A 27,367-nucleotide genomic window follows, 5' to 3' on the forward strand; every position below is an offset into this window, starting at 1 on the left:
CCTCCCCTAGGTGCGGCAGTAAATCCATTATACTTGATGGCCCTTTATGATATGTTCTGGGATACAGACGTGAAGTAGAAAAGATAGTATTATAATCCATGACATCATTAGTCTCGTGAATGTCTTCGCTAATCGAATCTCATAGAGCCTTCAAATCTAAATACATGCCATTTTCTGGCTTGATTGTAATCACTCCCCTTGGCATCACAAGCTTATCATCCATAGCCAACGTCCACTCAAACGACCTGACCATAGTAGCCAGCAAGCATCGCAACTCTGCCTTCGCAAACCCTTGTCCGATGCAACTCCTGGGTCCATGCAAGAAGGTGAGGAAGTTGTAGTTGCTGCTAGCTCCGCCATTCTGATTTGGCTTTCCATCATCTGTGATCCATCGCTCAGGCTTGAACTCTGTCGCGTCAGGGCCCCATATAGCCTCCGATCGGTTTATGTACCAGATTGACACCATAATATCTGTGCCTTCGGGGATAAACTGGTCACCGATGCGGGTGTCGCGGATGGCTTGGCGCATGGTCAGTGGAACCGTTGGGTAGAGTCGGAGTGTCTCGTGCATGATGCCATTAAGGTAGGGAAGCTGCTCGAGGATACCAGCGAGGTCGACTGTCGGGTTGGCGGCTAGATCCTCTGGTAAGCCGTTTCTGACCTCCTCTCTGAGCTTGGCTTGGTATTCTGGGTGCTTGGTGAGTAAGTAGCATGCCCAGGTTATCGCAGATGAGGTAGTCTCATGCCTATACACGATCAGTCATATCCTTTTTAATGGGGGCTGCGTATCACTTACCCTGCTGCAAGGAAGGTCAGAAGCTGGTCCTTCAATGACTCATCCGAAAAGTTATTCGACTTGATGAGAAGCGACAAGACATCGAAGTGGTCATCTCCCTTCTCAATGATGGCTGCCTTCTTCTCCTGGATCATGGGGTAACAAAGCTCATTTAACGTTCCGGTCAGATAGTTGAAGACATCGTTCATCTTCCAAGGAATGAGACGAACAATGGGCAGACCAATGGCCAGCGCCAGCCCAGAAAAGATGAGCTTCTCTCGACTCGGCTCGAGCAAGCCTTCGTAGATGTCCGCGAGAGGATCCTTCTTCTTCTCAACGGCATCGAATCTGCGGCCCAGGCCAGCAATACCAATGATGTCGAGCGTGACCTTGCTCGCCCAACTGTTGAGCTCAACAACTGATGACCTTGACGTGGTCATATCCTGTTGTATTGCCCGAGCCAGCGACTGGCTCTTGTCCCACATCATGGGGTACAACTCCTTGATGTGTCGGAAGTGGAATACTGGTGTCGAGTTCTTGCGTAGAAACTTGTGAGGCTCGCCCTCAACAATGATAAGACCATCGCCGAGAATATGTCGTAGGAAGGAGCTGATTCTCTTCGGTTTGGTGAAGTCGTAACAGTTATGAACGAGAAGGTCAGCTAGAAGCTGAGGGTTCGTCACAAGGATGTGAGTTCTGAATGAGTTTAGAGTAAGTAGGTCTTCACCGGGATATCGATTCGCAATATCTACGAATAGATCACCGGATGGTCTGTCCTTGACAGCGATAGATCGATGAGCGGCGCTCAGATATTCCTGTTGAAGCATTCATATGAGTTTGAGTTCGAGAACAGACTGAACAGAATGATGAGCATACTCTTGGGCCAGGAATGTGTCTGAGGGGGCTGAAGAAGACTGGGTATAGAAACCCCCAGAAAACGATTCCAAACGCATAATTGACGAGCAAGATAGTGAATACAGCAGCCAGGTGGCTCTTTGAATCGTAATAGTCTGGAAATACTTTAATTGCGACGAAAGACTCGATGACAGCGGCCAACGTCAGGCTGGGGAAGCCCAGTAGCTTAGAGACAACAGCCATGTTGAATAAGCTGCAAAACTTGTGAAATTCAGAATCTCGCTTCTGCCGGGCTCATCAAAGGGTAGGTAGACCTTAATAGTAGTAAGCTGATGATATGAACGTGGCATATAAAACTAAGACTTAAAGGTTGGGTAAGAATCTCAGATGAAATTCTCCGAAGCCCAATGAATTCCATGACATGATTATTTTCATTGAAGCCATCAACTGAACGCGCTCATGTGCCTCTGGTGACTAGCGCAGATGCCACTCTACAATAGGAATCCACCGTCGATGATCAATGTCGCAAAAGCAACCTGATTGGGTTTAGCATGCGAGCCACCAATCAGATCTAACTGGATCCAGTTAGCAGCTCGCTTACAACTTCTAAGATGCATCAAGCCCAAAGAGATGGGCTCGCAATTAGCAACACGTGGAGAAGGGCTCCGCGGATGGTTCTAAATGATGTTATTGTCGATCAGGTTCCTTCACATGTGCGAGGAGTTTTGTTTCCTTTCAACACCATCGTCGAAACTTGAGGAGATTTCGCAACCTAGGCCGAAACTAGATGAGGATCTCCCAACATTTTACAGCTGAAGCATGAACGGGAATTCTTTTCGGTTCAGAGATGAGAGGAAAGATGAAGGTTGAAAAGACCAACATGTTTGAGGTTTGAAGCGCCTCAGTTCTGTCGACTTCTTGTTGAGTTGAGCAGATTTATCAGACTCTGCAACATCGCCATCAGATCTTCACAAGCAAACCTTCCAATGGCCCCGAAGTCTATCGTTTGCCTCATTCTAAGCTGTGCCCTCTTAGGAGGCTATGCTAGCATGGGGACTTCATACCGTCACGGCTTCTTCGACGCTGTCCGGGACTGCATCACAAACGCAAAGTCGCCCGACGGAAGCTCATTGTGTCCTTTGGACATGTCAGACTCGATCTCTCGGAAACTCACGGGCTACCAGGCAGTTGACGAGCCGGTGATGCTGCTCTTGGAGTTCTTCGCTCAAGGGCTCAAGAAGCATCCTGAGAGTAAGGGCATGGACCTTGAGGCCCTTCTGGCTTTTGTGTACTTGGCGGCACAGTTCTGTGGTGCTTGGTATCTTATAGCTCTTGAAGGACTGAGATTTGGCAACCGTGGAACAATTCTGAGCTGGTAAGAGAATATCTGATGCCTGAATGCTACCTCCATGCTGACTTGGAATATAGGACCGGAAGTTTCGGTATCGTCTTTCAATCCGTCACAATAACAATCATCGCTCCGATATATCTCACTCTGCAACTCCTTCTCTCACCAACGATTCCCCAACAAGCATATCTACTGGCCGACCCGTGCGACCTGAGCCTCCTCCCGATATCGACAATCATATCTTACATTGTGCCAACCATTGGTCTGTGCTTGCCGCTGATCTTCGATGTCTTAAAGGAAGCTAAGTTTATCGCCGTGGCTCTTTGGCAACCTTTTCCGTTGTACCAGACTGCCATACAGCGCGTATCCCGCTTGGTCTGTTGGTCTCGCCGGGGCAAGGCCAACAATACTGCCCATATCGACCCGCGAGCCTGCAGGAAGGCTATGAATCGTGCATATCGCTTCATCACAACCCTGGCAGTTGGAGTACACTTGGCTGTATTTGGGACAATCCTCGCTTCTTCCATGGACCTCACAGACAACGTTTCCGGACGTCACATTCTTGCCCTCACATCCCTGACGAACCCTCCAACTCTGGCTTTGCTTAGCCCGCCCGTTTCTGCGATGCAATCGAGGGAGATTGTAGTCTCGTTCTTGCGATGGGATGTATACTGTACCTGCCTTGCGATGGCCATCTGGACTGGCTATCAACTGTACTCGGCACAAAGAGCCCCCAGCCGAGTGGTCATCTGCTTCAACACGATTTGGTGGACGATTCTGGGTGGACCAATTTACCCAGCGCTGAGGCATCTCTGGGAAAGAGATGCTATGGTGCTGGACCGTATGGAGCTTTTCAGCTCGTCACTAAAGATTGAGTAAGTCGGACATGAGCCACGAGGAGATCAGGTCATTTGGGACAATGTGGTAAAGGTTTCCAATTGAGAACGAAAGACAACTATCCATGTACGTATTAAAACAGCCTGAATCGTGTACAAATGCTGGTATCAAGATGAAAGCAACCCCAGCGCACCAGGCGAAACAAAATTCTCCTCGGTGCAATCCATATGCCCCGGTGACATCATCATAGGAGATGGCGAAAGGGCCTGAAAGGGCTGTACCCCATAGTTATCACCACCAGGAACAAATCCGACAGCTGACCTGATTCCTATAGCGGAGTTCAATCTAGCAAGGATACGAGCTGCTCTTTCAGTCTGTTCAGGCGTAGTGTAAACACAGTGTGTGACAAGTCTAATCGAGTGAACAATGATGATGGCCGCTGCACCGTCGTGGAGCATGGTCGCTGGCATGCCGCTCGGGTCGATATCGCCCAGGGCGTATGGCACGGCGGCGAGCATGTCATCGACGGTCTTGCGGACATCGGATTCAAGGAAGGGAACGGTTTCTGCCCATGAATTGTAACTATACCCATCATCATCCTCCGTTGGTAGCAATGTAGTTTGATAGAGCAGCATAGTCTGAAGCAAGATGAGACGAGCCGATCGGACAAGAATGATGATGCAAGCTGTCTCAGCGTCGTAGTGCATCTTGCCAGCGCTCATCTCACCGAGGGTCGTTGGCACGCCGCGCCCTTCGAAGGTCAGTTGCCAGTACTCTGCTGCTTCGATGTCCCAGGAGCCGAAGGCATCGAGCATGTCGAAGCATTCCTGGATCAAGATTCTCTCGTCTTCTGTCCCTGTACTACTCTGCGATGCTGTGGAGGGGCTGGCACCTTGTGGCTGATACGTCTCTAATTGCATAAGCCGGCATAGGCGATGGCGCAGCGATAAAGTTCTTCCCATCATCGAGAGTGCTCGAAGAAGAGGGTCGAAGATTCCGATGACAGTGGCGATGGCGCCGGGGTCGGTGTAAGCATCGTCGCCATGTAAGAATGAGTAGATTTGCTATCAAATAAGTCAGTGCCGTGGCATGTGAATTTATTATTGCGTGACGTACCAGTCGCAGCAAAGCAAGTAAGAAGAGTTCGGCTCCTCTTCTTGTACCAATCTGACTTGGCCCTCGTTTCTCCAACAGGTAAAAAAGCCCTGAAGCATGTTCATTCGGATCACCTAATCCTTCACCACTAAAGTCCTATCATCGAGTCAGAAGCGAAATAATTGATGTCGCGTGAGGCTTACCTTGTACGTGCACAGCAGCAAAATGGTAGCGATGACTTTGTCGTCCATCGCCTGGTCATCAGACTGAATAGTCTGCTGCAAGCCCTTGATAACACGTCCATAATTCCTTAAAGACCGTGTCCGAAGTTCCTCATTGCCCAAATGATTGTACGCAGCCAATTGGGCAACACTCAATGTCGCTGTTTCGACGAGTCCATCCTTGTAGTGGTCGAACAAACTCGGTAGGAAGCTGAAATGTCCCGGAAATCCATCGTCGTCGTCGGGCGACACGAAGCGACGCACGAAATAGCATAGTGACATGTTGTCGTATGATTGTGTCGGATGTCGAACCATGGCTACAGATCTCCGCCGAATGGGCGCTTCCAGAGGCCGCGTTTTGGGCTTCGGGGGCTCCTTTTCGGGCGGTTTCTCATCTTGCGGGGGACTCGCTGTACTGGCACTGGCTATACTTGGCGCTTTTGACGCTCGCGACGTGTTGGAAGATGTACTTGGCGATCTTCCCTTTGGTGCAGAGTGTCTAAAATGAAACTCGTCGGTATATCCAAGACATGGCTTTCCGTAGTTGTAGCATCGTCGACACGTCGGCTTCCCCTCGTCGCACTGCGAAAAGATAACAGATTAGAACAAATATCGCTCAATCAGAACGACTGCATTACTCACCTTGACCTTCCGCTGGCGACACCGCAGACAACCTGAGCTAAAGCGACCTGGGAATACCATCTTTCGCTAAGATAGGAAGTACGTCCTGATAGACAACGCAAACGTGGGTGAGCTGATTGTACGGGATGGAGAGTCTGGGGAAAGCAACAATTGCGATTACGAAATTACGGAGCCCGCGGGAAGAATGGAGACAAGAAGATAGCCAACGCAAACTCAGGGCGGGCAGCGTGTTTCTTCTCATGGCACGGACGTATTAGTGTCTCGGTTCAGAGAGGTAGACCCCGCAAGAGACCTGGACTAACGAGCTGGAAACAGGGTTTAAGGTCCATGGGTTAGCATTGTGATGACAGGGGGACGCGACGAGGTCAAGTGCCGTTGAAGTGGAGAGAAAAGTAAAGATCGTCGTTGTGGCTTGTTCTGGTTAAGCTTGCGATTGCAAGAGTTGTCGTTGGTTGAGCGAATCTAGCCTCGGCTTCAACAGCATCATGATCGGCCTCATTTCTTGCCAACTCGTGATAGTTGACGAAGGAGCTAGAGAAAGGCGTTGGACCCTAATTAGTTTGTATAAGATGTATTTAGTGGTAGCTTGCTTGCATGTGCAATTGAGTAATTCGGCTCAGACTCACGGACCAAACTCAATCATCATTCTTCCCTGTGCAAATCATCATGTCTTCCATGCTCTACTCTCCCGTTATTGAGTATGCCTCCAACGCGAGCAAACTCCTCCTATCGCCACTTCTATCCGGTTCACTCCTCGCTGCTGCAACCTTTGCTCCCGACGCCGTGAACAATGCCCTCGCCTCAATCGCCGCCAAGCTCCCAGAGCAAGCTTCGCATACCCTGGAGCTCACGATCGTCAAGAAGATTCTATACGTATGGCTCAGTTTGGGCATTGTTCGAACCATCAACCGGTTCCTCAATACCATGGCTCATAATTCATGGAGAATGAGGGCTGCTTCGGGTTGGGACTGGAAGAATGAGATCGCTGTTGTTACTGGTGGCTCGAGCGGTATTGGCCTGAGCATTGTCGAGAAGCTTGCCGCCATGGGAATTCGTGTCGCTGTCTTTGATGTTCAAGATTTACCAAAGCAACTTCAAGTCAACTCGCGCGTTCACTTTTATCGATGCGATGTTACTACAACCGAGTCTGTCGCTGAAGCTGCCGATGCGGTCCGTAAAGAACTCGGCCACCCATCAATCCTCATCAACAACGCTGGCATCACTTCCCCCATGCCCATCCTCAAGATGCCAGAGTCGTTCCTACGCAAGATCATGGGCGTCAACCTTATGGCTTTGTGGTACACCACCCAGCAATTCCTCCCACGCATGATCCAGTTGAACAAGGGCCATGTCATCACGGTCGCAAGTATCGCGTCCTTTGTCGCCCTGGCCACAGGAGCCGATTACTCTGCTACAAAGGCTGGCGCGCTATCTTTCCACGAGTCGCTTGCTAGTGAGCTCAAGCATTTCTACAAGGCTCCCAATGTCTTGACAACAGTGGTTCATCCCAACTTTGTCCGAACACCTCTTGTCGAGGGCTTTGTGGATCGCCTGGAGCGTGGTGGTGTTCGTCTCTTGACTGCTGATGATATCGCCAAGGAGGTTGTCGCTCAGATCAAGAGCCGACGTGGTGGACAGCTCATCATTCCCAAGGCTGTCGATGTTATTTCTGGCATTAGAGGGTGGCCAACTTGGCTGCAGGAGGTTGTTCGCGACACAGTTGGCAAGACAGCAGGCAATTAAGAACAAAACAAATGGATGGCGACTGTATTTAGAAAGCCGATAGGTAGTTTGACATCATTTGCCATGCTGGGACAGGCTTATAAGCTTTTCTGTACTTTTATAGACTCGCTTGTAATTAAATACGACCGTCATACTCGGCACCTCATTCGGGCGCCGTGCCAGCGTTTTAAGCAGTGAAAGCGATGTCGCATCACACCACGAATACTAATTGCATGTAATAGACGGTGATATTGATCAGTAAACTGTTAATTAGAACTCTCTTTTTGACCGGGAATATGCTGTAAGTTTGTTGACCGAGGCAGGCGAATTACTTAAAGACCTCGGGTGCCGCGGCGTCGCTCTACCGCTTTTCCTCCTCGTTAATAATCACCAACAGCCTCAGCAACTTACACGAACGATTCATTAATCATGGCAGTATTAAGCACACTCAAAACAGCATTTGGCTATACCTACGCATTTATTATCACACCATGGCTTCTTTCGCGCTTTTTATTCGACATTTCCCTCTGTCTCGTCCCATGGCTCCGACCAAACAGAAAATGGACGCTGAACCAAGCTGTCCGTGTCCGCGTTGTCCGGCTCTTGCTGCTCTACTGGTCTCTCACCAAATCAGGCGACAAAATGAGATTTGACCAAGGCAAAGAGAAGAACCGATTCGAAGTCGTCGCTCCACGGTCGCCAAAGTTGTACAGAGGAATTTGTTCGGATTACACGGCTCAGCCTGCGCAATTGGGCATGACATGGACACCCGCGCGACCACCCCCCGCTGGCATCGTCCATCCTGGCATGGTGGTCGTCTTGCACTTTCATGGAGGCGGTTTTGTAATTGGAAATGGTCGTGATGAAGATACTGGGTTCACGGCCAAGACTCTCATTAAGCATATGGGTGCTACGCATGTCTGCTCGCCCAACTACCGACTGTCCAGCAGCAAGAATGGGCAGTTTCCCGCTCCTCTTCAGGATGCACTTACAGCCTATCTTCATCTCATCAAGACAAGAGGCATTCCTGCGGACCAAATCATCTTCTCAGGCGATTCAGCTGGCGCAAATCTAGCTCTCGCCTTGGTACGCTACATTCACGAGTACGGCCAAATTGACGAGGTCCCATTTCCCCGCGCAATGGCTCTTTGGTCGCCTTGGACTGATGTCGCCGGCGCTTTGGAGCAAGATGCAACTCAATCACCCAACTACAAGACGGATTATCTCAACATGCACTTTGCGCGCTGGGGCGCAACGACAGTCTCTGGCTTTGGCGCAATTGACCCAGCCAGTCCATACTTGTCCCCTCTGCGCCATCCCTTCCAGATCGAGAAGCCTTTCCCAGTCTACGTCAACGCCGGAGGCGGCGAAGTTCTATGCGACGACATCACCAACTTCGTCGCACGCTACAAGAAGAATGGCTGGCCAATGTACCTGGACATCTCGGAAGGTTGCCCTCATGACATTATTCTGCTGGGCGACAGGATTGACTTCACAGCCGAGGCAGAAAAGGCAGCTGAGCATGCGAGGCGTTTCTTGAACCATCGTGCGGGGCTGAATCTACGAAGCTATGCATAATCTCTTTTTCGTGATGGAGGCTGCAAGTCAGAGGCTAAGGTACAGTAGGCAGAAGGATATCGAAGTTTCTACAAGATCTACATAGCTCAGCAAATTTCACATGTAAATTTCTAATGAACCTCGAAACATTTCGTCATTTGTTTCAGTGATCTACCCCTCTTCGGAGCCAAGATGATCAGCTCTGCAGATTTGACAAGTCTTGTCTCGTCCGTCGCGTGATTCTCTTGGTAGTTTGGCGTCTCCCCCCATGAAGACGATCACTGGGGGCGTGCCGAGGCTACCCCACAATCTTCAGAACCCTCAACGCGAAATTTCTGTATAGAGTTTAGCTTGCGATCAAACACTTTGCTCGCCCCCAGTCAAAGCTCAAGCATGACGTTATTACTTTAGTTAGTTGTCATGAAAGATTTGGGTCTTATCGGAGACGGGCCCCGCGGGGGCGGAAGGATGGCCATGTTCATATTGTCGCCTGTCGGACTCGGAAGCTTAACCAGAACTTAGCTACTCATTCGAGGAGCTGTGACACGAGACCCTGATTGCTATAGTTAAAGTACCGAGGCTTGCTATCTTTTGTCTATCATCGGGACGTTTATTGATCCAACGGAGTGCCAATCATTCAAACTCCTTCTTCAGCATCTTTGTACAAAATTGACCTTCAACGTCCACTGTGGACAGCATCAACAACAACACAAACTACTCAGACATCACTCATCAACATGGCACCAAAAGCAGAAGAACCCAATACCTTTGATGTTATCATCATCGGCGCTGGGATCTCTGGCATCAACGCCGCCTACCGTCTCCAAACAGAAGGCCCTTCCGACTTGACCTACGCCATCCTCGAAGGCCGCGACTCCATCGGCGGCACATGGGATCTCTTCAAGTATCCTGGCATTCGATCCGACTCTGATATCTTCACCTTTGGCTTCCCATGGAGTCCCTGGAAGCATGACCAGTCGCTCGCACCTGGTGACAAGATCAAGGACTACATGATCGAGTCGGCACGATCGACTGGCATTGACCACCATATTTGCTACAAGCACTCTGTTACAGAAGCCAACTGGTCTTCCAAGGAGAGGCGATGGCAGCTTCAGGTTACGCGACCTGGTGATGAGAAGCCAGTTACCTTCCGGGGTCGATTTCTACTCCTCGGCACTGGCTATTATGATTACCAGACCCCTCTGCAGACTGTGATTCCTGGAATTGAGAAGTTCCAAGGCCAGGTCATCCACCCTCAATTCTGGCCCGAGGACTACGATTACACCAACAAGGAGGTCGTCATCATTGGCAGTGGAGCTACCGCCGTTACAATTCTTCCATCCATGTCCGACAAAGCCAAGCGCGTTACCATGCTGCAGAGAAGCCCAGGCTACATCTTCCCTCTCCCATCAAGCAGCTTTTTCACACGTCTTCTCTTGACTCTTTTCCCCGCCAGCATCGCCCTGTTCCTCAACAGACTCCTCTGGCTGGTTCGAAGCTATCTTACCAACGTGTTCTGCAAGTCTTGCCCAGGTCTGGCCAAGAAGCTCATCAAGTATGTCACCATCAAGAATCTTCCTCCTGATGTCAGCTGGGATCCTCACTTCAAGCCTCGATATAATCCCTGGGAGCAACGATTCTGCGCCAGCCAGGATGGTGATTTTTTCGCGGCTATTCGCTCGGGTAAAGCGAATGTTGTGACGGATAAGATCAAGACTATCACTGAGAAGAGCATTGAGCTTGAGTCTGGAGCTTCATTACATCCCGATCTTATCGTCACAGCAACTGGTCTGAAGGTTCGTTTCGGTGGAGGTATCAAGTTCAGCATTGACGACGTCCCCTTCAACGTCGCCGACAAGTTCGCATGGAAGACCGTGATGCTCCAGGATGTGCCAAACCTGCTTTTCATGTTCGGATATGAGAATGCGTCGTGGACACTTGGTGCTGATGTCAGCGCGAGACTGTTTGTGCGCATTCTGAACAAGATGACACAGAGCAAGACTAGCGTCGTGGTTCCACGTCTGTCTTCAGCAAGTGGTATGCCAGTGAAGCCAATGATGAGCCTGTCTTCGACCTATCTCAAGACTGCTAGCTCTGTGTTCCCCAAAGGCGGCACGGGTTTGTGGAGTCCCAAGTCGAATTACTTTGCGGATATGGCTGGAGCGAGATGGGGAGATATCTCTACGGGGTTGGAGTATAAGTGAAGATAGTCTTATGTATCAAGAATAGCCTTTCGTTTCTCGTTAGTAAATACCAACTTGTTTCCGTCGCTTTGCAGAAGAACAACCGTGATGAGCTGAAACTCAAGCTACAGTAGTGGCAGATCTAATGTTACGTTCTACGCCTGTAAGCAATTAGAGGGGGCCTTGGCCAGTCGTATTACACGGTTCATGCTTATGGTTTCATCGTGGAGCCAGCCAGTGTGAATGGTACAAGTCTGAGTCAGCGGGAAGTTAATCGTGGGCGCCTGAAGCGGAGACGGAAGTGTATGTAAGCAGTTCAACATCAGACCATACACAGTTCCATTGAGCTCTTCAACTGCGGCTATACATAATAGATGCAGGTATTCTCACAGTTTCATTCTCCCTCCTTTATCTAGTTGTCGTTCTAAACAATTCCAAGTCTAACTTATAAATAACATCATCTAAGCTATGAGTAACATGATCTTAGCTCTGAGCAACGTCACCTAAAACATCAAGAATCATACAAGTGCCTCGATTCCAGTAACTTATCATCGGCAATTCAGTCTGACCACGAGCACTCAACTTCGTCCCAAGAACAATTGGAATTAGGCAAGATCGTCTTTTCTGGATACCCTCCTTTGCGAATCTCAATGCATTGCTAGGAACGCGCATAGAAAAGTCCAGCTCTTGGCTTCAATCCATAGGAGCGCCTAGAGTTAAGCAAGCATGCCACCACGTGGATTTCAGATTTCTAAGAATTGTCGGTGATTAGCCGGACGAGCTGATCCAATTCCGCCAAATCAGTTCATAAATGGCATCCTCCGCATCCTTCGTTGGAGTTGGATGCAACCTAACCCCATCTCTGGGCAGGCTCGGCAAGAGACATGGCAATTCATTGACGCTTTAAGAATAGGTAAGACAGTGTATTGAACTGCATTGGACAGCTTTACGATGATCCACGGCGAGAGCTAACCAAGTAAGCTTAACTTTCCTCGATATAAGGTGCTCGCTTGGACAGGTGTGGATTTTCAGAGAGACAGCTGTCATCAGCATACCGACTCTATCTTCTACAATGATCTATTCAATAATTGCCTCCGTAATCCGGTACGTAGCTAGTTTGCACCAAGTATAGGCAAATTGAATGATTCGGAGTATCGGGTGTCTTTGCCATGCTCGCTAATCGGATCATGCTATAATATTACCAATATACATCAAATCCAGCAAAGCTTCAAACAATAGAGGCAGACGTTCGCTGATCGGCTAAATTCACAATCCATTCCCCGCAGACCTCTGAACAACAATTTCGATGTTACAGCCCCCAGCTTGGCATCTAGTCCCGGAAAGGGACGTAACATCAGCACGCATTAAGAAACCCTCCCCAACTTGTAGTAGGTCTCGATCTCAAAATCATATTATCCGCTGCACAATTAAATAACGACCCATATTTGCGGGGGGCATCATGGCAGCTTTCTTTTTAGGGTGTTGACGACAAACTTGGCGATGCTCCGACATTTCCTCAATGGGCCTCATTCGGAGCTTGGTTCTCCGCACATAAGGCTCTATAACCCCAGATATGCCAATTTCCCGGCAAAACAGGATGGAATAGGTCGGATTGGTCAGAATTTGCGATTCTGTAGAGCCGGGGGCGAATATGCCATGTAGGATGCTATATCAAAGCTATATATAAGGACGGGAGTAACCCCTTGACGTTGCGTTCAATATCTTCAGACAGTATCTTCTGCTTCGAAGCATCAACTCACTGAGATCAGTCAAAATGCATACTTTTTCGGTTCTCCTCGCTCTCGCTCCCGTGTCCGCCCTTGCCCAGGCTCCCATCTGGGGACAGTGTACGTTGCAGCAGCCCCGATGAACTCGATACTCGATAGCTAAAACTTCTTACAGGCGGTGGCAATGGCTGGACCGGTGCTACAACTTGCGCTAGTGGTCTGAAGTGTGAAAAGATCAACGACTGGTACTATCAGTGTGTTCCCGGATCTGGAGGATCTGAGCCCCAGCCTTCGTCAACTCAGGGTGGTGGAACTCCTCAGCCTACTGGCGGCAACAGCGGCGGCACTGGTCTCGACGCCAAGTTCAAGGCCAAGGGCAAGCAGTACTTTGGTACCGAGATCGACCACTACCACCTTAACAACAACCCTCTGATCAACATTGTCAAGGCCCAGTTTGGCCAAGTGACATGCGAGAACAGCATGAAGTGGGATGCCATTGAGCGTAAGGTTCCCTATTTCGAAGACAATTTGAATCGCCATCTGACATGGAACAGCTTCGCGCAACTCCTTCACCTTCAGCAACGCTGACAAGGTCGTCGACTTCGCCACTCAGAACGGCAAGCTTATCCGTGGCCACACTCTTCTCTGGCACTCTCAACTGCCTCAGTGGGTTCAGAATATCAACGATCGCTCTACCCTCACCGCGGTCATCGAGAACCACGTCAAGACCATGGTCACCCGCTACAAGGGCAAGATCCTTCAGTGGGATGTCGTCAACGAGATCTTCGCTGAGGACGGTAACCTCCGCGACAGTGTCTTCAGCCGAGTTCTCGGTGAGGACTTTGTCGGTATTGCTTTCCGCGCTGCCCGCGCCGCTGATCCCGCTGCCAAGCTCTACATCAATGATTACAATCTCGACAAGTCTGACTATGCTAAGCTCACCCGCGGAATGGTCGCTCACGTTAACAAGTGGATTGCTGCCGGTATTCCCATCGACGGTATTGGATCTCAGGGCCATCTTGCTGCTCCTAGTGGCTGGAACCCTGCCTCTGGAGTTCCTGCTGCTCTCCGAGCTCTTGCTGCCTCAGACGCCAAGGAGATTGCCATCACTGAGCTTGATATCGCTGGCGCCAGTGCTAACGATTACCTTACTGTCATGAACGCTTGCCTTGCCGTTCCTAAGTGTGTCGGCATCACTGTCTGGGGTGTCTCTGACAAGGACTCGTGGCGACCTGGTGAGAACCCCCTCCTCTACGACAGCAACTACCAGCCCAAGGCTGCTTTCAATGCCTTGGTCAACGCTCTGTAAGCTGTTGTTGATGTATGTCGCTGGATCATACAACGAAACGTCCTAGTTGGATAAAGCGTTGGTGGTAAAATGATGCTTGAGGAAATGGTTCAATTGTATATATATATATATTTCTCACGTACATATTTAGCAGAATGGAAGTCACTGGCTACGTCCTCACTATCTGAGTACTCCATCCAAATTCCTACCCCATCGATGCTTCTACTTCTTTCTTTGATATCATGATCAACTAACATCAAGATCTCACCTCAGCTTCGAGCTGCTGCGTTGCAGAAACCAGCTACGTTAAAGCCCCAGACCTCCTCTCTCGAGATATAAGTACCGAGAGCTGGCGGAGGCGAGATATGGTTGTGGCCCTCCATAACCTGGACTTCGAGCTCTACTCCCTTGCTTCCCTGACCCGATCGCCAAAGCTCAATAAACTCCTTGTTGCAGGCCAAAATCTCATCTTCGGGGTCAAGGGATCCATATAACAGAAGGAACTGGACCCCAGGTGCAACATTCGAAATGTTCTTATCTTTGTTACAGGCCTCAAGAAGTCCGAGGGGGCAGTCCTGCTCCATCGTTTGTCCATAGTAGGTTGCAAGAACAGGAGCCCGATAAGGGCGGGGGTCGCGGAATGACGTCGGCATCGAGCAAAAGACAGCAGCCTTGAGCCGCAGGGGGCAAGTATCGCTGTTACTTGTGATCTTGCTGCGAAGCTCAGCGAACGAAGGGTGCAGCAAGAATGTGCAAAGATGAACAGCACCAGCAGAGTTGCCCATCATGAACAATGGTCTTGGATGTGAGCCTCCAATCTTGTGATTGTTTTCTATGAGCCACTTCACAACCATCTCGATATCTTGTCCGCCAGAAGGAAATCGTGCCTCTGGTACAAGGCGATAGTCCGGAATGACAGTGACGAATCCACATTTCTCGGCAAAGAAGTGTCCGAGGTTTTGGTAGAGTAGATGATCTTCAGAGGCTCTGTCTCCTCGAGTGAAGCCGCCTCCATATGTATAAATGAAGACAGGGCACCCAGCCCCAGTGGGTTTATTAGCGGGATAATAGATATCCAGGTTGTTGCGATGGTTTGGGCCATAAGAGAATGTTTTCCTCAAAGTTGATTTAATGGCCGTTGAGTTCTTGTTGAGAAGCGGAAGGTAAATTTTCAAGGTTGGCTCAATGCTTTCAGCAATTGAGCTGGGAACTGAAGAGAGCTGGTCCATTTCGGAAGACGGTTGATTAACTTGTATTGTTATGGGAAGAAACTGTGACTGTATAGCTCTATTTGACTTTCTTTCTTAGTTTTCGCAATCGGATTCTCATCTTCATATATCCAAACTTCAAATATATCATGATGCCCTTACCCGACATCCGACGATGAGTAAGCGGCAGCTATGAGCACCAAACGCCGACCGTTAAGCCTTGAAACAGTGACTATTGCCAAATCCGGTTCCCGAGAATGACTACCGTTGAGGAAGAGGCGTTCGTGACCCGCAATAACGGGTCATGAGTCCCGGAGCACGGTCCTAATATGACATTCTTGGCCAACTATTGGTTTCGCTCGGCGCGCACAAAATAGAAAGACCGATATGAAGACCGAGCCGAGCGAGACGGTCTCGAAACCTCCGTTTAATGGCGAAGCTGTTGGACGTGTTTCTAAGAGAGCTCATCGATCATGAGGCTGTAGATGTCAGTTTTGTCGTATTTCGCTCCTCTAGCAAGCGCCGAGACCGATGATGAAAGTTAATCTCAGAATATATACCCAAGCAAACCCTGTATCCGACAACTCTAACCGTTATAGTGCATTGTCATACGTTTCGTATGCTTGATTTCCGCAGATTCACGTACGGTAGGAGGGATGATATACGATAAATACTCGACGGTCCAGCCGATGATGAATGAGCCAATTCAAAGATTCTGAATAGTCCAAAATCACCAGGAAAACCTATAGCTTGTATTTTACTTTCATTTAATACATAACCATGGAGCGCATTGTACTCCCACCATCGGTAGCTGGAAAATCACCTGCTGCCAAAGATCCATGCATCTTCCAATCATTCGCCGGAGACAAAGTCTACGTCTCGGGCACTCCATCAGTTGCTCGTTTCCTTCTGACTGGAAAAGAAACGGACGGGAAGTTCACCATTCTAACCAGCGGTGGTCAAGCCTTTCCCTCTCCTGTGCCAACTCACTATCATAAGCATACCCACCATGACTTCCTCTGCATCAAGGGCCAGTTGAAGGTCTGGCTCAACGACCAGTGCAAAATCCTCAACCCCGGAGACTACGCTAGTGTTGCTCCAGTGAGCCAAAATTCCCGTGCCTTTGTACATCATACTGATCATTTTAAGGGCGCTATCCATGCGTACCAGTTCATTGGTGATCATACCGAGATCTTCGGTATCATCACTCCTGCTGGATTTGAGCATATGTTTCGAGGTCTGGGTGAGTCATACGCTGGTCCGATGTGGCCGGATGCCGACCTTGAAAGGGTTGCTGAAAAGCTCAACACTGGCGTCGCAAATGTCATGACCGAGTTCGACGTGATTCCTGTGTCGAACCACAAGCTCGTTGAGCCGCAGCCTTGGAGCGGTTCAGAAAACCAGCTGCCTGGATCTCAAAAGCCATACTTCCTGCGCAACCGCACAGGACCAAGTGCTGTTCTCGGCGGGACGGTCGTTCGTCCATATGTCACCGGAGCCGAATCTGGAAACAGATACAGCCTGGCTACGCTCGAAGGGTCTAACCAGTTTGAAACTCAGGTTCTGTCTGGTGGAATTCGGTTCCCAGGCGTCGACCACTGCTTTTATGTGTCGGATGGATATCTTGAAGTTACGATAAATGACACTGACTCTTCACGTATTGGCCCCGATGAAGTGGCTTGGCTGCCTGCTGGAACTCACTTCGATATCAAGCCTGTCAGCTCCTATTTTAAAGTTTTCATGTATTCGCAGCCTGGTGGACTCGGCGATTTAGTTTATGCGGCTGGCAAGGATAAGCCGCATACTGGGTTGAACTGCATGATTCCTGATTCACCAAGCCCTTTTGACAGGGAGAAGCTCTCTCAGTATAAATCTAAGTTCAAGTTTGACTTGATGTAAGTAGCTACGGAATATACTTCTATTTTTGTAACGCTTCGACTTAAAATGAACTTTCAGTATGTGCAAAAAGACTCAGAGAGCATGATATAAAACAGAATGTCAAAGAGCTCTATCGGCCTATTCTAAGATATCCTAAACTTAGTTAAGTATTTCTTCAAGTTATCAGATGCTTTATTAAAGTAATCATGCTGTCTACTGGGGTTTCCCTATGATTTTATAGGTCTATGTGAATACTGTCACGTAGAGCCAGGGTCCTGGATCTTCCAACATACCCTGCAATTCGTCATTTTCATCATGGGAAACGGGTTCACAGGATATCTTGTCTAATAAATTACAACTCCTTGCTTATAAATCTTCAGACATACAATTACAGTACTTTGCAACATCTTGAATCCAATGCAACGCAACGGTTGGCGGTGAGTGTTATTAACAATAAGCTCACATCAAAAGAGTAATACACTATTTAGATTATACACTAAACAGCAACTTTCCAGTATGAAAAAACATTAACGCAACCTTCGGCATGCGCTGCCGCCGCGGAACTCTCCAATAAATGATGTGAGGTAAGTGAAAACGCGTACCAGATGGCGGCGGATTGCAGACTCCAGGGTAAGCCATTCTCAATGTGGCCAGCGCTCGCAAGCCTCACGACAGCCACGACGATAAGATAACGGAAATCGACCGAAGAGGGTTGATAAAAAAAATTACCCAAATTGGCACTAATAAAGAAGTGAAAGTGGTCGATGTCGGTCAGAGCTTTAACGAAGCGATAGTTTGCTTGACTCGTGGACTCTCAGACATGTCGATTCCAAATCTAGTCTGTGCGATGTGCATGCATGCGTGGGGTGAATAGATGCGATAGCTCAACTGTCAAGAAGCAGCCACATTCACGCCAGTTAGGAACTCAGTTTACCAATCCACGCATCCAAACTACGATCCCCTCAGCTAAACTCGATCGAGATGCTCAATTTCCCAGCTTGATCCTCCAATCTGCCCCAAATAGCGCATCTTCTAACCCCGCAATTCGGTAAAGCTTGCGTGTGACGCCTTTTCGCTCCCGTCTGGGGCTTCCTCGTGCGGGGTGCATTAGCCCCAGATGCCATGGCTTGCGAGCATCGCATTGCCGAAGGATGAGATGGATGGCACAATCTAAGAATGTCATAGCGCTCTTTTGCTCGTTTCCTAATTCAGGACCACCTTCCGACGTGTCCCAAATTGATCATCGCAGCTCTAGTTTAGTTCCACTCCATGCCGAGGGAGTCCATCTTCACATTGCTGATGTCAACGACGCCGTGATTCGTTTCATGTTTGCTTGTTTCATCGCAAGACAGATAACTAGACGACTTCTTGGAAACTGAAGTTTTGGAAAGATCATCACATCGTAAGTTCTTCATGAACGAGCTCTTTGCTTGCTTTCTAAATCACTCATTCTCATCAGTCAGCACACTCGATATCACAATGTCTTCTTCATCTGAGCCAGGCACTAGGGGCAACCTCACCCTTGAGCAAAAGAAGAGCCTCCAAGAGGCTTGGGTCCATATTCTGCGATTATGCGGAAATGAGAATATCGCCCACGATGCCCCAGACAACACAGACGAATATCTCCAAAACCTCAAGAACAAAGATTCTGATCATTTCTCACGGAATCTCTGGGAGTCGATCATGGCCGATCATCCCGATACCACACTTCTTCGATTTCTTCGAGCTCGCGACTGGGATGTTAACAAGGCTGTTGACATGTTTGTCTCTGCTCTCAACTGGCGCGACGAGCGACAGATTCAGAAGACTATTGTCGGAGGCGGCGAAGCAGTCGGTCTGAAGAAGTCCCTCACTACCGATGAAGAGTCATTCATGGCGCAGTATCGCTCAGGCAAGAGCTACGTCAGAGGAACCGACAAGGACAACTATCCCATCTATGTCATCAGAGTCCGCCTTCACGATCCTCACAAACAATCTGCTGAGTCCATGGAAGAATACGTCTTGCACAATATCGAGACGTTGAGGGTGATGGCAAGAGAGCCGCAAGACAAGGTCTGCTTGATCTTTGATCTCACAGGCTTTGGTCTTCGCAACATGGACTTTCATGTTGTTAAGTTCCTCGTCGATATTCTTGAGAAGCGCTACCCCGAAACCCTCTCGGTAGTGCTTGTCCACAATGCGCCATTCGTATTTTGGGGTATGTTTGACACTCTGCCGCCTCCAACTCTATTTACATGCTAATCCTTTCCAGGTGTCTGGACCGTCATCAAGCACTGGCTTGACCCTGTCGTCGCATCAAAGGTCCACTTCACCAGCGGTACCAAGGGCCTTCTCAAGTTCATCGCCAAAGAGAACTTGCAGAAGTCTTATGGTGGCGAAGATCCTTGGGAGTACAAATATGTAGAGCCTGTTCCATCTGAGAACGAGAGGATGCAGTCTGAGGAGAAGAAGATAAAGATACAGATTGAGCGACAGGAATTGATTGACTCGTTTAATCGATCGACTGTTGATTGGATTGGCACAAATCCTGATACAGACGCTGGAAAGGAAGCGCACGAGAGGCGAGATGAGTTGATTCAATTGCTACAGATGAACTACTGGAAGTTGGATCCATACGTTAGATCTGGTACTTACTACCATCGAGCTGGAGTGGTCAATAGGGTTGGAGGTGTTGATTTCAAGGCAGCGCGATAATTAGTTTAGAGTGTTATTCGTATTCAATTCCGTAGTAAGCTTGTCTTTTTCCGCACTGAACTTCAATTGACCTCAATTCTTGCCAAGATGTTTCCTCATCTAGACCTGTCAGTGCAATACCTTACTTGAAACGTTACGGCCCGACACTATCATCTGAACCCTCGTCCCCACTGTCCGAGTCCATGCCGTAAATATCCAAGAATTCCTAGCGGCCTCTACCACCAAAGTCGTCCTTGGTTTTATTGTATCCAATCGGCCCCTGTACGCTCACCTCCTAGCGGTGCTGTTTAGCGTCTTCGCTGTCGCAGTGCGCTTTGACCCGTGGCGCTCATCACCAACGGACCCAGCTGCGCTGTCCCCATCACCCCCATGGTGAACCCCAGAAGCTAGACCAGGAACCTTGTCCACGAGACCGTGCAAAAGGGCTGATAATGATGTAAAGCCTCGTGCCCAAAGCGCAATAGTTTGCGAGATGCAGGGGTGCTCACCACCTCTTGGCCAGAACAGCAGGGATCGTCACATCTACCCCTCCAGCACCAATTTCCCTGCCGCGGTATCATCCATGATTTCTGGGGTACAGCTGTGGAGTGCCTGCCACGTTCCCGAAAAGCAAATCCGTGTGTGATGACTGGCTGAGATAAAGAGCCTCCTTTAAACGAACCCTTGGCAGCCTGATTATCTCTTCTCCCCCCCTTCTCCTCGCTACAAGTCAAGCTGTGATAGTGAGACAGTTCAGTCGGTTTCCTTATCTCATCTTCTCTTTCAATTGTCACACTATGAGGTTCTCAACGGTGCTTCTCTCGGCTCTTGCGCCATTTAGTCTTGCGGCCCCTGAGCCAAAGACTGTTTCCGCACCGGAGCTCTCGGGCCAATTGGTCGAGCTTTTGGAGAAGCACAACCTCGCGCTTGTACCGCGATCAGAACTCACAGATGCGTTAAAGGAATTGAATACACTTCTCAAGAGTGATAGATTTCCTCGCGCACCTGTTCTGATTAGGCGACAAAATACTACCTCTGGCTCTGGCTCAAAATCTGGCGGCTCTAGCTCAGGATCCGGATCAGACGACGACTCAGATTCAGATAGCGGTGGTTCAAGTCGCGTTGTCTCAATTCCTGGGCTTGATGGTCTTGGTGACCTTGGTGATGGCCTCAAGGGATTGACAGACGCTCTCGGCGAGTTGGGAGACCTTCTCAAAGCCCTCAAGGGTCTCCTATCAGCCGAGTTCCTTGACGCATTCCATGATGCCATGGTCTATCTCGCAGCAACATTGAAGCCTCCCGCGCCCAACCAAATCAGAAGTCTCCTTGATAAAGCAGGTCCTTTGCTGGATCTTGTTGGCGAACTCAACCTCAAGGATCTTGTCGACCAGCTCAAGGATGTCGATATCGCTGGTATCGTATCCAAGGTTCTCAAGCTTCTCACCGACGACAACCTCAAGAACATCAACGGTCTTCTCACCAATGGCGCAGGCCTCTTGACACCAGACTTCGTCAAGCAGACCAAGGGCCTTATTGGTGACGTCTCGCCTCTTCTCGACGAGCTTGCTCCTCTTCTCAAGAAGCTCACCGGCCTTGATCTCGAGGGCATTCTATCAGCTTTGGACCCACTTCTCAAGAAGGAGTCTATCCAGGGCATTGTCACCTTGCTCAAGAACGCCGGCGATCTTCTCACCGCCAAGACCGTCGATGAGATCCAGGGTCTCCTCGGTGAAGTCTCCCCCATCATTAAGGACATTGCCCCACTTCTCGAGCAACTCACCAAGCTCAACCTTGAAGAAGTCCTCAAAGCGCTGCAGCCGCTCCTCAAGGATGATTCTATCAAGGGTATCTTGAGCTTGCTGAAGAACGCCGAGACTCTCTTGACACCCAAGTTTGTGGACCAGACGCAAGACCTCATCGGTGCCGCGTCTCCACTGATCGACAAGTTGAACGATGTCGATCTCAAGGGTGTTCTTGATGCCTTGAGCCCCATCCTCAAGAAGGAGGCCATCCAAGGACTTGTCGGACTGCTTAACAACGCAGAAGACTTGTTGACCAAAGATACCGTCAAGAGTATCAAGACTCTTCTCACCGAGGCGTCTCCCTTAATTGAGAAGCTCTCCGACATTGACCTCAAGGGGGTTCTGGACGCGTTGAGCCCCATCCTGAAGAAGGAGGCTATTCAGGGTCTCGTCGGCCTTTTGAACAACGCCGAGGACCTTCTGTCCAAGGATACTGTCAAGAGTATCAAGACCCTACTATCACAAGCATCGCCATTGATCGACAAGCTCTCAGATATCGATCTCAAGGGCGTTCTTGATGCCCTCAGCCCGATCCTCAAGAAGGAGGCTATTCAGGGCTTGGTTGGACTATTGAACAATGCGGAGGATCTGCTGTCGAAGGAGACTGTGAAGAGCATCAAGACATTACTGTCACAAGCTTCTCCTCTGATCGACAAGCTTGCCGACATCGACCTGAAGGGTCTTCTCGATGCTCTTAGCCCCATCTTGAAGAAGGAGGCCATCCAGAACCTTGTTGGACTGCTCAACAACGCCGAGGATCTACTTTCCAAGGAGACCGTCAAGAGTATCAAGACCTTGTTGTCCAGCGCCTCACCTCTCATCGATAAGTTGTCTGATCTCGACTTGAAGGGCATTCTCGATGCACTTGGCCCCATTCTCAAGAAGGACGCCATCGAAGGTCTCGTTGGTCTTTTGAACAACGCCGAAGACCTGCTCGACAAGGAGACTGTGAAGAACATCAAGTCTCTGCTTACCAGTGCTGGTCCTCTCATCAACGAATTGAAGAAGATTGATCTCGCTGGCGTTCTCAATGCACTGGCACCTATCCTCACCAAGGACTCCATCAAGGGTATCGTTGGATTGTTGGGTAACGCCGAGAGTCTCTTGACCAAGGACTTCGTGTCCGACACCAAGAAGCTCATCTCCAACGCCAGCCCGCTCTTGACCAGCCTCGGCAAGATTGATCTCAAGGGTCTTCTCGATGCGCTTGCACCACTGCTTACCAAGGATTCGATCAAGGGTATTGTCGGTCTTTTGGGTAACGCCGAGAACCTGCTCACCAAGGACTTTGTTTCTCAGACCAAGTCTTTGATCTCCAAGGCTTCGCCTCTTCTGGACAGCTTGGATGATGCTGATCTCAAGGGTCTGCTTGATCAAGTCGGTCCTCTTCTCAAGGAGGTCGGCAAGCTCAAGCTTCAGGATATCATCAGTGCCGTGGCACCTCTCCTCACCAAGGATTCCATCAATGGCATCGTTGGACTCCTCAACAATGCCGAGAACCTCCTTACCAAGCAGTTTGTCTCTCAGACCAAGTCGCTCATCGGAAAGGCCTCTCCTCTTCTCGACAGTCTTGACAAGGCGGATCTTGCAGGCTTACTCGACCAGGTTGGTCCTCTGCTCAAGGAAGTTGGCAAGCTTAAGCTTCAGGACATCTTGAGTGCAGTCCAGCCACTGCTTACGAAGGACTCCATCAATGGCATCGTTGGTCTGCTTGATAACGCCGAGAACCTTCTCACCAAGGACTTCGTTTCCCAGACCAAGTCTCTCATCTCGAAGGCTGGACCATTGATCACTAGCGTGTCCAAGCTCAACCTTGAGGACCTGCTTGACCAAGTTGAACCGCTGCTGAAGATGCTCGGCAAGCTTGATCTCGAGGGCATTCTCGGCGCTCTTGCGCCTCTTCTCACCAAGGACTCAATCAAGGGCATCGTGCGCCTCGTTGATAACGCTGAGAATCTGTTGACATCGAAATTCGTCAACGAGACTCAGACGCTTATCTCTGGCGCTGTTCCCCTGATCTCCTCGCTAGAGGATGCTGATCTGCCCGAATTGCTGGACCAGGTAGGCCCTCTGCTGAAGGAGATTGGCAAGATCGATCTCGTCAAGCTCGTCAAGAAGCTCTCACCTCTTCTCGATGAGATCAGCGACTTGGACATCAAGGGTCTCTTCGACGCACTTGCGCCGCTACTCTCACCCAAGGGAGTCAAGGGCATCATGGATCTTCTTGGCAACGCTGAGGATCTTCTCACGCCCAAGTTTGTCAATCAGACTCAAACGCTTATTGGTGAAGCTGTACCGCTCGTGGAAGCACTTGGTGATATCGATCTCAAGAAGCTCATCAAACAGCTCCAGCCTCTTCTTGAGGCCCTCGGCGAGATTGACTTGGGTGATCTCATCAAGAAGGTCAAGCCACTTCTCAATGCTATCATGAAGATCGATCTCGTCAAGCTGGTTAACAAGCTTCTGCCGCTACTTGATACTCTGGATGACATTGACCTTGACGGCTTGCTCAAGGCGATCGAGCCTCTCCTTACGCCAAAGAGTATCAAGGGCATTGTCGGTCTCGTTGACAACGCGGAGGATCTCCTCACAGCCAAGTTCGTCAACCAGACACAGACCCTCATTTCGGGCGCAGTACCATTGATTGAGGTCTTGAACAAGCTCGACCTTGAGGAGCTCTTTGAGATTATTGAGCCTTTGCTCAAGGAGCTGGACGGTCTTGACCTCACTGGTCTTGTCGACGCTGCCAAACCTCTGCTCAAAGCCCTCAAGAAGATTGACGTTCAGGGTATTGTAGATGCAGTGGTGCCATTCCTTAACCCCAAGACCATTAAGGGTCTTCTCGGCTTGGTTGGAAATGCTGAGGATCTACTTACCAAGAACTTCGTGAACCAAGTATCGGAACTCATTGGAGACGCGACACCGGTAAGTCAAACCTCACGATTCTACTACGATACTATGCTAACTTCTGTTTCTAGCTTGTTGCGACGGTAGGAGACTTGGTACATGCGGTACTCAAGGAGCTAGTGGGACGGTCTTAATGTGATGATTGGGTTATGAACGTGGTTACGTGATGGGATATTTTAATCATGTATTAATGAGTTTGGATATGTGACGTATACGATACCCTATGAATGCGCCTCTACGGTGCCATAATGAAACTGTCTTTATCCGTATCTAAGAGCGCTGTCAAGTGAATATGCTTGCAAGATCTCACTATAGTCGTCCTGGCATAAGACAGACGGATGATTTGCGCATGGCAGAGTAGTACCCGTCGGCATACGCCGCACTGCAACATCAATTCATCTTCCCCGTTTAGATCTCTTTCCTTTGGAGTATTCGCGATACCAGCGCCATTGAGCGAAAATAGCACGCGCCTTTCCGATAAGGTCGTGACATGCATTCGCATACATGACTGTTCTGGGCACGCCTCTATCAGCGCAACAAGGTGCCATTTTGTCTCGGTATGTCTCGGTGAGACTCCGCTACTTGCTTTGTCGCGGTAGACAAGGCCTACAGAATAACATGGGGGGCGTGGTCTCTCTGTAACCTGACTAGACGTGGGAGCCTGGCTCGCCGTTAACTTACTCGCAACCCTGTCCAAAACCGTTTCCTTCAGGCCTTCAATTCAAGCCCCCCGAGCTAAGTTCCCCAGAATCTTGACACATGCAAAGCATCTCTCGGCTTTCGGTTAAAGACTTAAAGCTATGGGAGCTATCGCAAACTAGACTCATTGGGGATTTGACAAACCTGTTCGATGCACACACTTTACTCTGCAGAGAAAGTGAGGGGAAACGATCATGTGCCGGATCTTCTGCCCATCACTTATCAGATTCGAGTCTGGTTCGTATTCACACCCTGGCACCCCCGGTCCTTTAGTTCTATACCCCGCTTGCAGATCAGAATTTCCAGGACGGCACCAGCTGGGATGGGCCTGGTTAGTGCATTCGATAGTTTGTCGTACCCTGGTATAACTTTAGAGGCCCGTCTTTCGCGCTTGGGCGACCAAATTCAGGGCAGGTCTTGGCCTAAGACCCTCACTGTTCTGCCATAAGTCTGAGTCGTCTGTGGAGCATCTCATTCTTTCTCTGAGGTATTGGTGATCATTGCAATTGTTTGCTGTCAATTGCATTGTCTCGGTCAACTACAATGGCTTCTGAGAGAGAACCTACAGCGGCGGGCGCTGATACTTCTGCGCCTGCAGAGACGACAAATGCTGCTGGCGAACAGAACGCGCCGGCTGCTGATGCTGCCAGCAACGACGCCTCTTCCGACGACCATGTCCGCGATGAGAAGGTCGCTCCAGGCCCAACCAAATGGCAAAAAGTGAAGAGTCATTTCTGGCGATACAAATGGTGGTATCTCTTAGCTATCGCTATTCTTCTCGCCATTTTACTGCCACTGCTGTGAGTCTCATTCCATCAATTGAGTACCCCTTCTGACAATGCCCCAGCTTCACTGTCATCATTCCCGCAATCGTCCAAGACATTCTCAATGACCAGAAGCTCCCCATTTACGGCGGCGCTTTACAGGTTATATCTCCAACCGAAGTGAACATGAGTATCGAGACACAATTAAAAACGCCAATCGCTGCGACTCTTAAGCCAGTGGATCTCTTCCTCTACAGCAAGGAAACGAAGCCCGTGTCCTCATTCTTCAAGCTTCAATTCCCTGAAACGCACATCAAGAGCCACACTAATGTCACCATCACCAACCAGACGCTCCTGGTGACAAATGAGACTGAGCTGACGAAGTGGTTCAATGTTTTCTTCGATAAACCCGATGCTGAGTTGTCGTTAGAGGGAAAGCCTGAGATTAGGCTTGGCTCTTTGAAGTATCACCGCAGTCTGAAGAAGACTGTTGACATTGCTTCTCTCAATTACCTTGACGGCTTTGCGCTCAAGAGCTTAGACTTTGATCTGAATGCCAATCGGACATCAAAGAACAACATGAAGGGAATGCTAAACATCCCAAACTCCGGAGTCCTTCGACTTGGACTAGGCAACCTGACATTCAATGTCATGTCGGGCGACATTAGACTCGGTCTCATCAACCTCTGGGATCTGCAGCTCTGGCCAGGCAACAACTCTGTACCGTTCGATGGCAACTTCTACTTCGACCAGCTGGTTCCCAACCTCTCTGAGATCCTCGATATGCAAAAAGGACCTCTAGGTAACGGCTATCTGGAGTTCAACGCAACAGGAAACACCACCATTGCTGGTGGTGAACACATCAAGTACATAGAAGGAGTGTTGAACTACAAGCATATCAGGTTCACCTTCCCCGTGATCACTCTGTTGGGTGATGTCCTTGGTGGCTTGCTGGACGCCAACCAGGGCTCGCTTCTGGATATCTTTGGCACTTCGATTGGAAATTCGACGTTGCTTGAACACGTCCTGGGACATTGGGATAATAACGGCGAAGGAGGATCTTCTAATAAGACTGCAAGGAGTTTGATGGAGAGGAGTAAGACCAGAGCACCAAAGGCCTGGATGTGGAGTCTTCTTAAATTGGGTTTAACGAGGAGGAGCTTATGAGTATGATAATGTAGTCTTG

The 27,367-nt window shown here is 49.5% G+C and overlaps 10 protein-coding genes across 10 annotated transcripts; 7 read left to right on the forward strand and 3 right to left on the reverse strand.

The window, feature by feature from the left end:
• Positions 1-139: 139 nt before the first annotated feature.
• On the reverse strand, positions 140-1,873 carry FOBCDRAFT_265437 (cytochrome P450; the record flags this gene model as incomplete). Its single annotated transcript, XM_031192548.2, has 3 exons — positions 140-746; positions 797-1,590; positions 1,652-1,873. 3 exons carry the CDS (start codon positions 1,871-1,873, stop codon positions 140-142), a joined length of 1,623 nt encoding a protein of 540 aa, XP_031031394.2.
• Positions 1,874-2,616: 743 nt separating this feature from the next.
• On the forward strand, positions 2,617-3,857 carry FOBCDRAFT_148313 (uncharacterized protein; the record flags this gene model as incomplete). Its single annotated transcript, XM_031192549.3, has 2 exons — positions 2,617-3,005; positions 3,059-3,857. The coding sequence occupies 2 exons, from the start codon at positions 2,617-2,619 to the stop codon at positions 3,855-3,857; spliced, it is 1,188 nt and encodes a 395-aa protein (XP_031031395.3).
• On the reverse strand, positions 3,847-5,959 carry FOBCDRAFT_233585 (uncharacterized protein). Its single transcript, XM_031192550.3, has 4 exons — positions 5,774-5,959; positions 5,114-5,713; positions 4,932-5,066; positions 3,847-4,879 (listed from the first exon to the last, which is right to left on the reverse strand). Exons 1-4 carry the CDS (start codon positions 5,831-5,833, stop codon positions 3,983-3,985), a joined length of 1,692 nt encoding a protein of 563 aa, XP_031031396.2. The 5' UTR covers positions 5,834-5,959; the 3' UTR covers positions 3,847-3,982.
• A 480-nt stretch (positions 5,960-6,439) lies between these two features.
• On the forward strand, positions 6,440-7,563 carry FOBCDRAFT_192192 (uncharacterized protein; the record flags this gene model as incomplete). The annotated part of the gene is made up of 1 exon (XM_031192551.3): positions 6,440-7,563. The coding sequence occupies one exon, from the start codon at positions 6,440-6,442 to the stop codon at positions 7,514-7,516; it is 1,077 nt and encodes a 358-aa protein (XP_031031397.2). The 3' UTR covers positions 7,517-7,563.
• Positions 7,564-7,924: 361 nt separating this feature from the next.
• FOBCDRAFT_254068 (uncharacterized protein) lies at positions 7,925-11,256 on the forward strand (the record flags this gene model as incomplete). Its single annotated transcript, XM_031192553.3, has 3 exons — positions 7,925-9,041; positions 9,271-9,389; positions 9,775-11,256. The coding sequence occupies 3 exons, from the start codon at positions 7,925-7,927 to the stop codon at positions 11,254-11,256; spliced, it is 2,718 nt and encodes a 905-aa protein (XP_031031399.3).
• A 1,753-nt stretch (positions 11,257-13,009) lies between these two features.
• On the forward strand, positions 13,010-14,294 carry FOBCDRAFT_265442 (family F xylanase; the record flags this gene model as incomplete). Its single annotated transcript, XM_031192554.3, has 3 exons — positions 13,010-13,082; positions 13,138-13,464; positions 13,517-14,294. The coding sequence occupies 3 exons, from the start codon at positions 13,010-13,012 to the stop codon at positions 14,269-14,271; spliced, it is 1,155 nt and encodes a 384-aa protein (XP_031031400.2). The 3' UTR covers positions 14,272-14,294.
• A 225-nt stretch (positions 14,295-14,519) lies between these two features.
• On the reverse strand, positions 14,520-15,479 carry FOBCDRAFT_281375 (Alpha/Beta hydrolase protein; the record flags this gene model as incomplete). The annotated part of the gene is made up of 1 exon (XM_031192555.2): positions 14,520-15,479. One exon carries the CDS (start codon positions 15,477-15,479, stop codon positions 14,520-14,522), a length of 960 nt encoding a protein of 319 aa, XP_031031401.2.
• Positions 15,480-16,238: 759 nt separating this feature from the next.
• Positions 16,239-17,357, forward strand: FOBCDRAFT_245174 (uncharacterized protein; the record flags this gene model as incomplete). The annotated part of the gene is made up of 3 exons (XM_059610662.1): positions 16,239-16,328; positions 16,395-16,559; positions 16,608-17,357. The coding sequence occupies 3 exons, from the start codon at positions 16,239-16,241 to the stop codon at positions 17,355-17,357; spliced, it is 1,005 nt and encodes a 334-aa protein (XP_059466200.1).
• Positions 17,358-18,671: 1,314 nt separating this feature from the next.
• On the forward strand, positions 18,672-20,070 carry FOBCDRAFT_192205 (CRAL-TRIO domain-containing protein). The gene is made up of 3 exons (XM_031192557.3): positions 18,672-18,738; positions 18,796-19,533; positions 19,588-20,070. The coding sequence occupies exons 2-3, from the start codon at positions 18,816-18,818 to the stop codon at positions 20,028-20,030; spliced, it is 1,161 nt and encodes a 386-aa protein (XP_031031403.2). The 5' UTR covers positions 18,672-18,738; positions 18,796-18,815; the 3' UTR covers positions 20,031-20,070.
• Positions 20,071-20,806: 736 nt separating this feature from the next.
• Positions 20,807-27,348, forward strand: FOBCDRAFT_286343 (uncharacterized protein; the record flags this gene model as incomplete). The annotated part of the gene is made up of 23 exons (XM_031192559.3): positions 20,807-20,811; positions 20,851-20,938; positions 20,972-21,133; positions 21,185-21,236; positions 21,294-21,436; positions 21,470-21,479; positions 21,516-21,667; positions 21,710-21,808; positions 21,839-21,979; positions 22,010-22,075; positions 22,106-22,201; positions 22,241-22,321; positions 22,352-22,372; positions 22,412-22,543; positions 22,583-22,714; positions 22,754-22,834; positions 22,868-22,932; positions 22,966-23,056; positions 23,096-23,115; positions 23,152-24,599; positions 25,591-25,748; positions 25,973-26,217; positions 26,265-27,348. The coding sequence occupies 23 exons, from the start codon at positions 20,807-20,809 to the stop codon at positions 27,346-27,348; spliced, it is 4,572 nt and encodes a 1,523-aa protein (XP_031031405.3).
• Positions 27,349-27,367: the final 19 nt, after the last annotated feature.

Source organism: Fusarium oxysporum, chromosome XI (assembly GCF_013085055.1).
Source record: "Fusarium oxysporum Fo47 chromosome XI, complete sequence".
NCBI classification, from domain to species: Eukaryota; Fungi; Ascomycota; class Sordariomycetes; order Hypocreales; family Nectriaceae; genus Fusarium; species Fusarium oxysporum.

What these genes read in the sequence shown, in the direction of transcription:
- FOBCDRAFT_233585 (XM_031192550.3), bottom strand. Translation starts at nt 5,833, where the DNA reads ATGGTATTCCCAGGTCGCTTTAGCTCAGGTTGTCTGCGGTGTCGCCAG. An exon ending in GTCGCCAGCGGAAGGTCAAG is followed by an intron (nt 5,714 to 5,773) that starts GTGAGTAATGCA and finishes ATCTTTTCGCAG; the next exon opens with TGCGACGAGGGGAAGCCGAC. An exon ending in TACTTGCTTTGCTGCGACTG is followed by an intron (nt 4,880 to 4,931) that starts GTACGTCACGCA and finishes CTTATTTGATAG; the next exon opens with CAAATCTACTCATTCTTACA.
- FOBCDRAFT_192205 (XM_031192557.3), top strand. Translation starts at nt 18,816, where the DNA reads ATGTCTTCTTCATCTGAGCCAGGCACTAGGGGCAACCTCACCCTTGAG. An exon ending in TGCGCCATTCGTATTTTGGG is followed by an intron (nt 19,534 to 19,587) that starts GTATGTTTGACA and finishes AATCCTTTCCAG; the next exon opens with GTGTCTGGACCGTCATCAAG.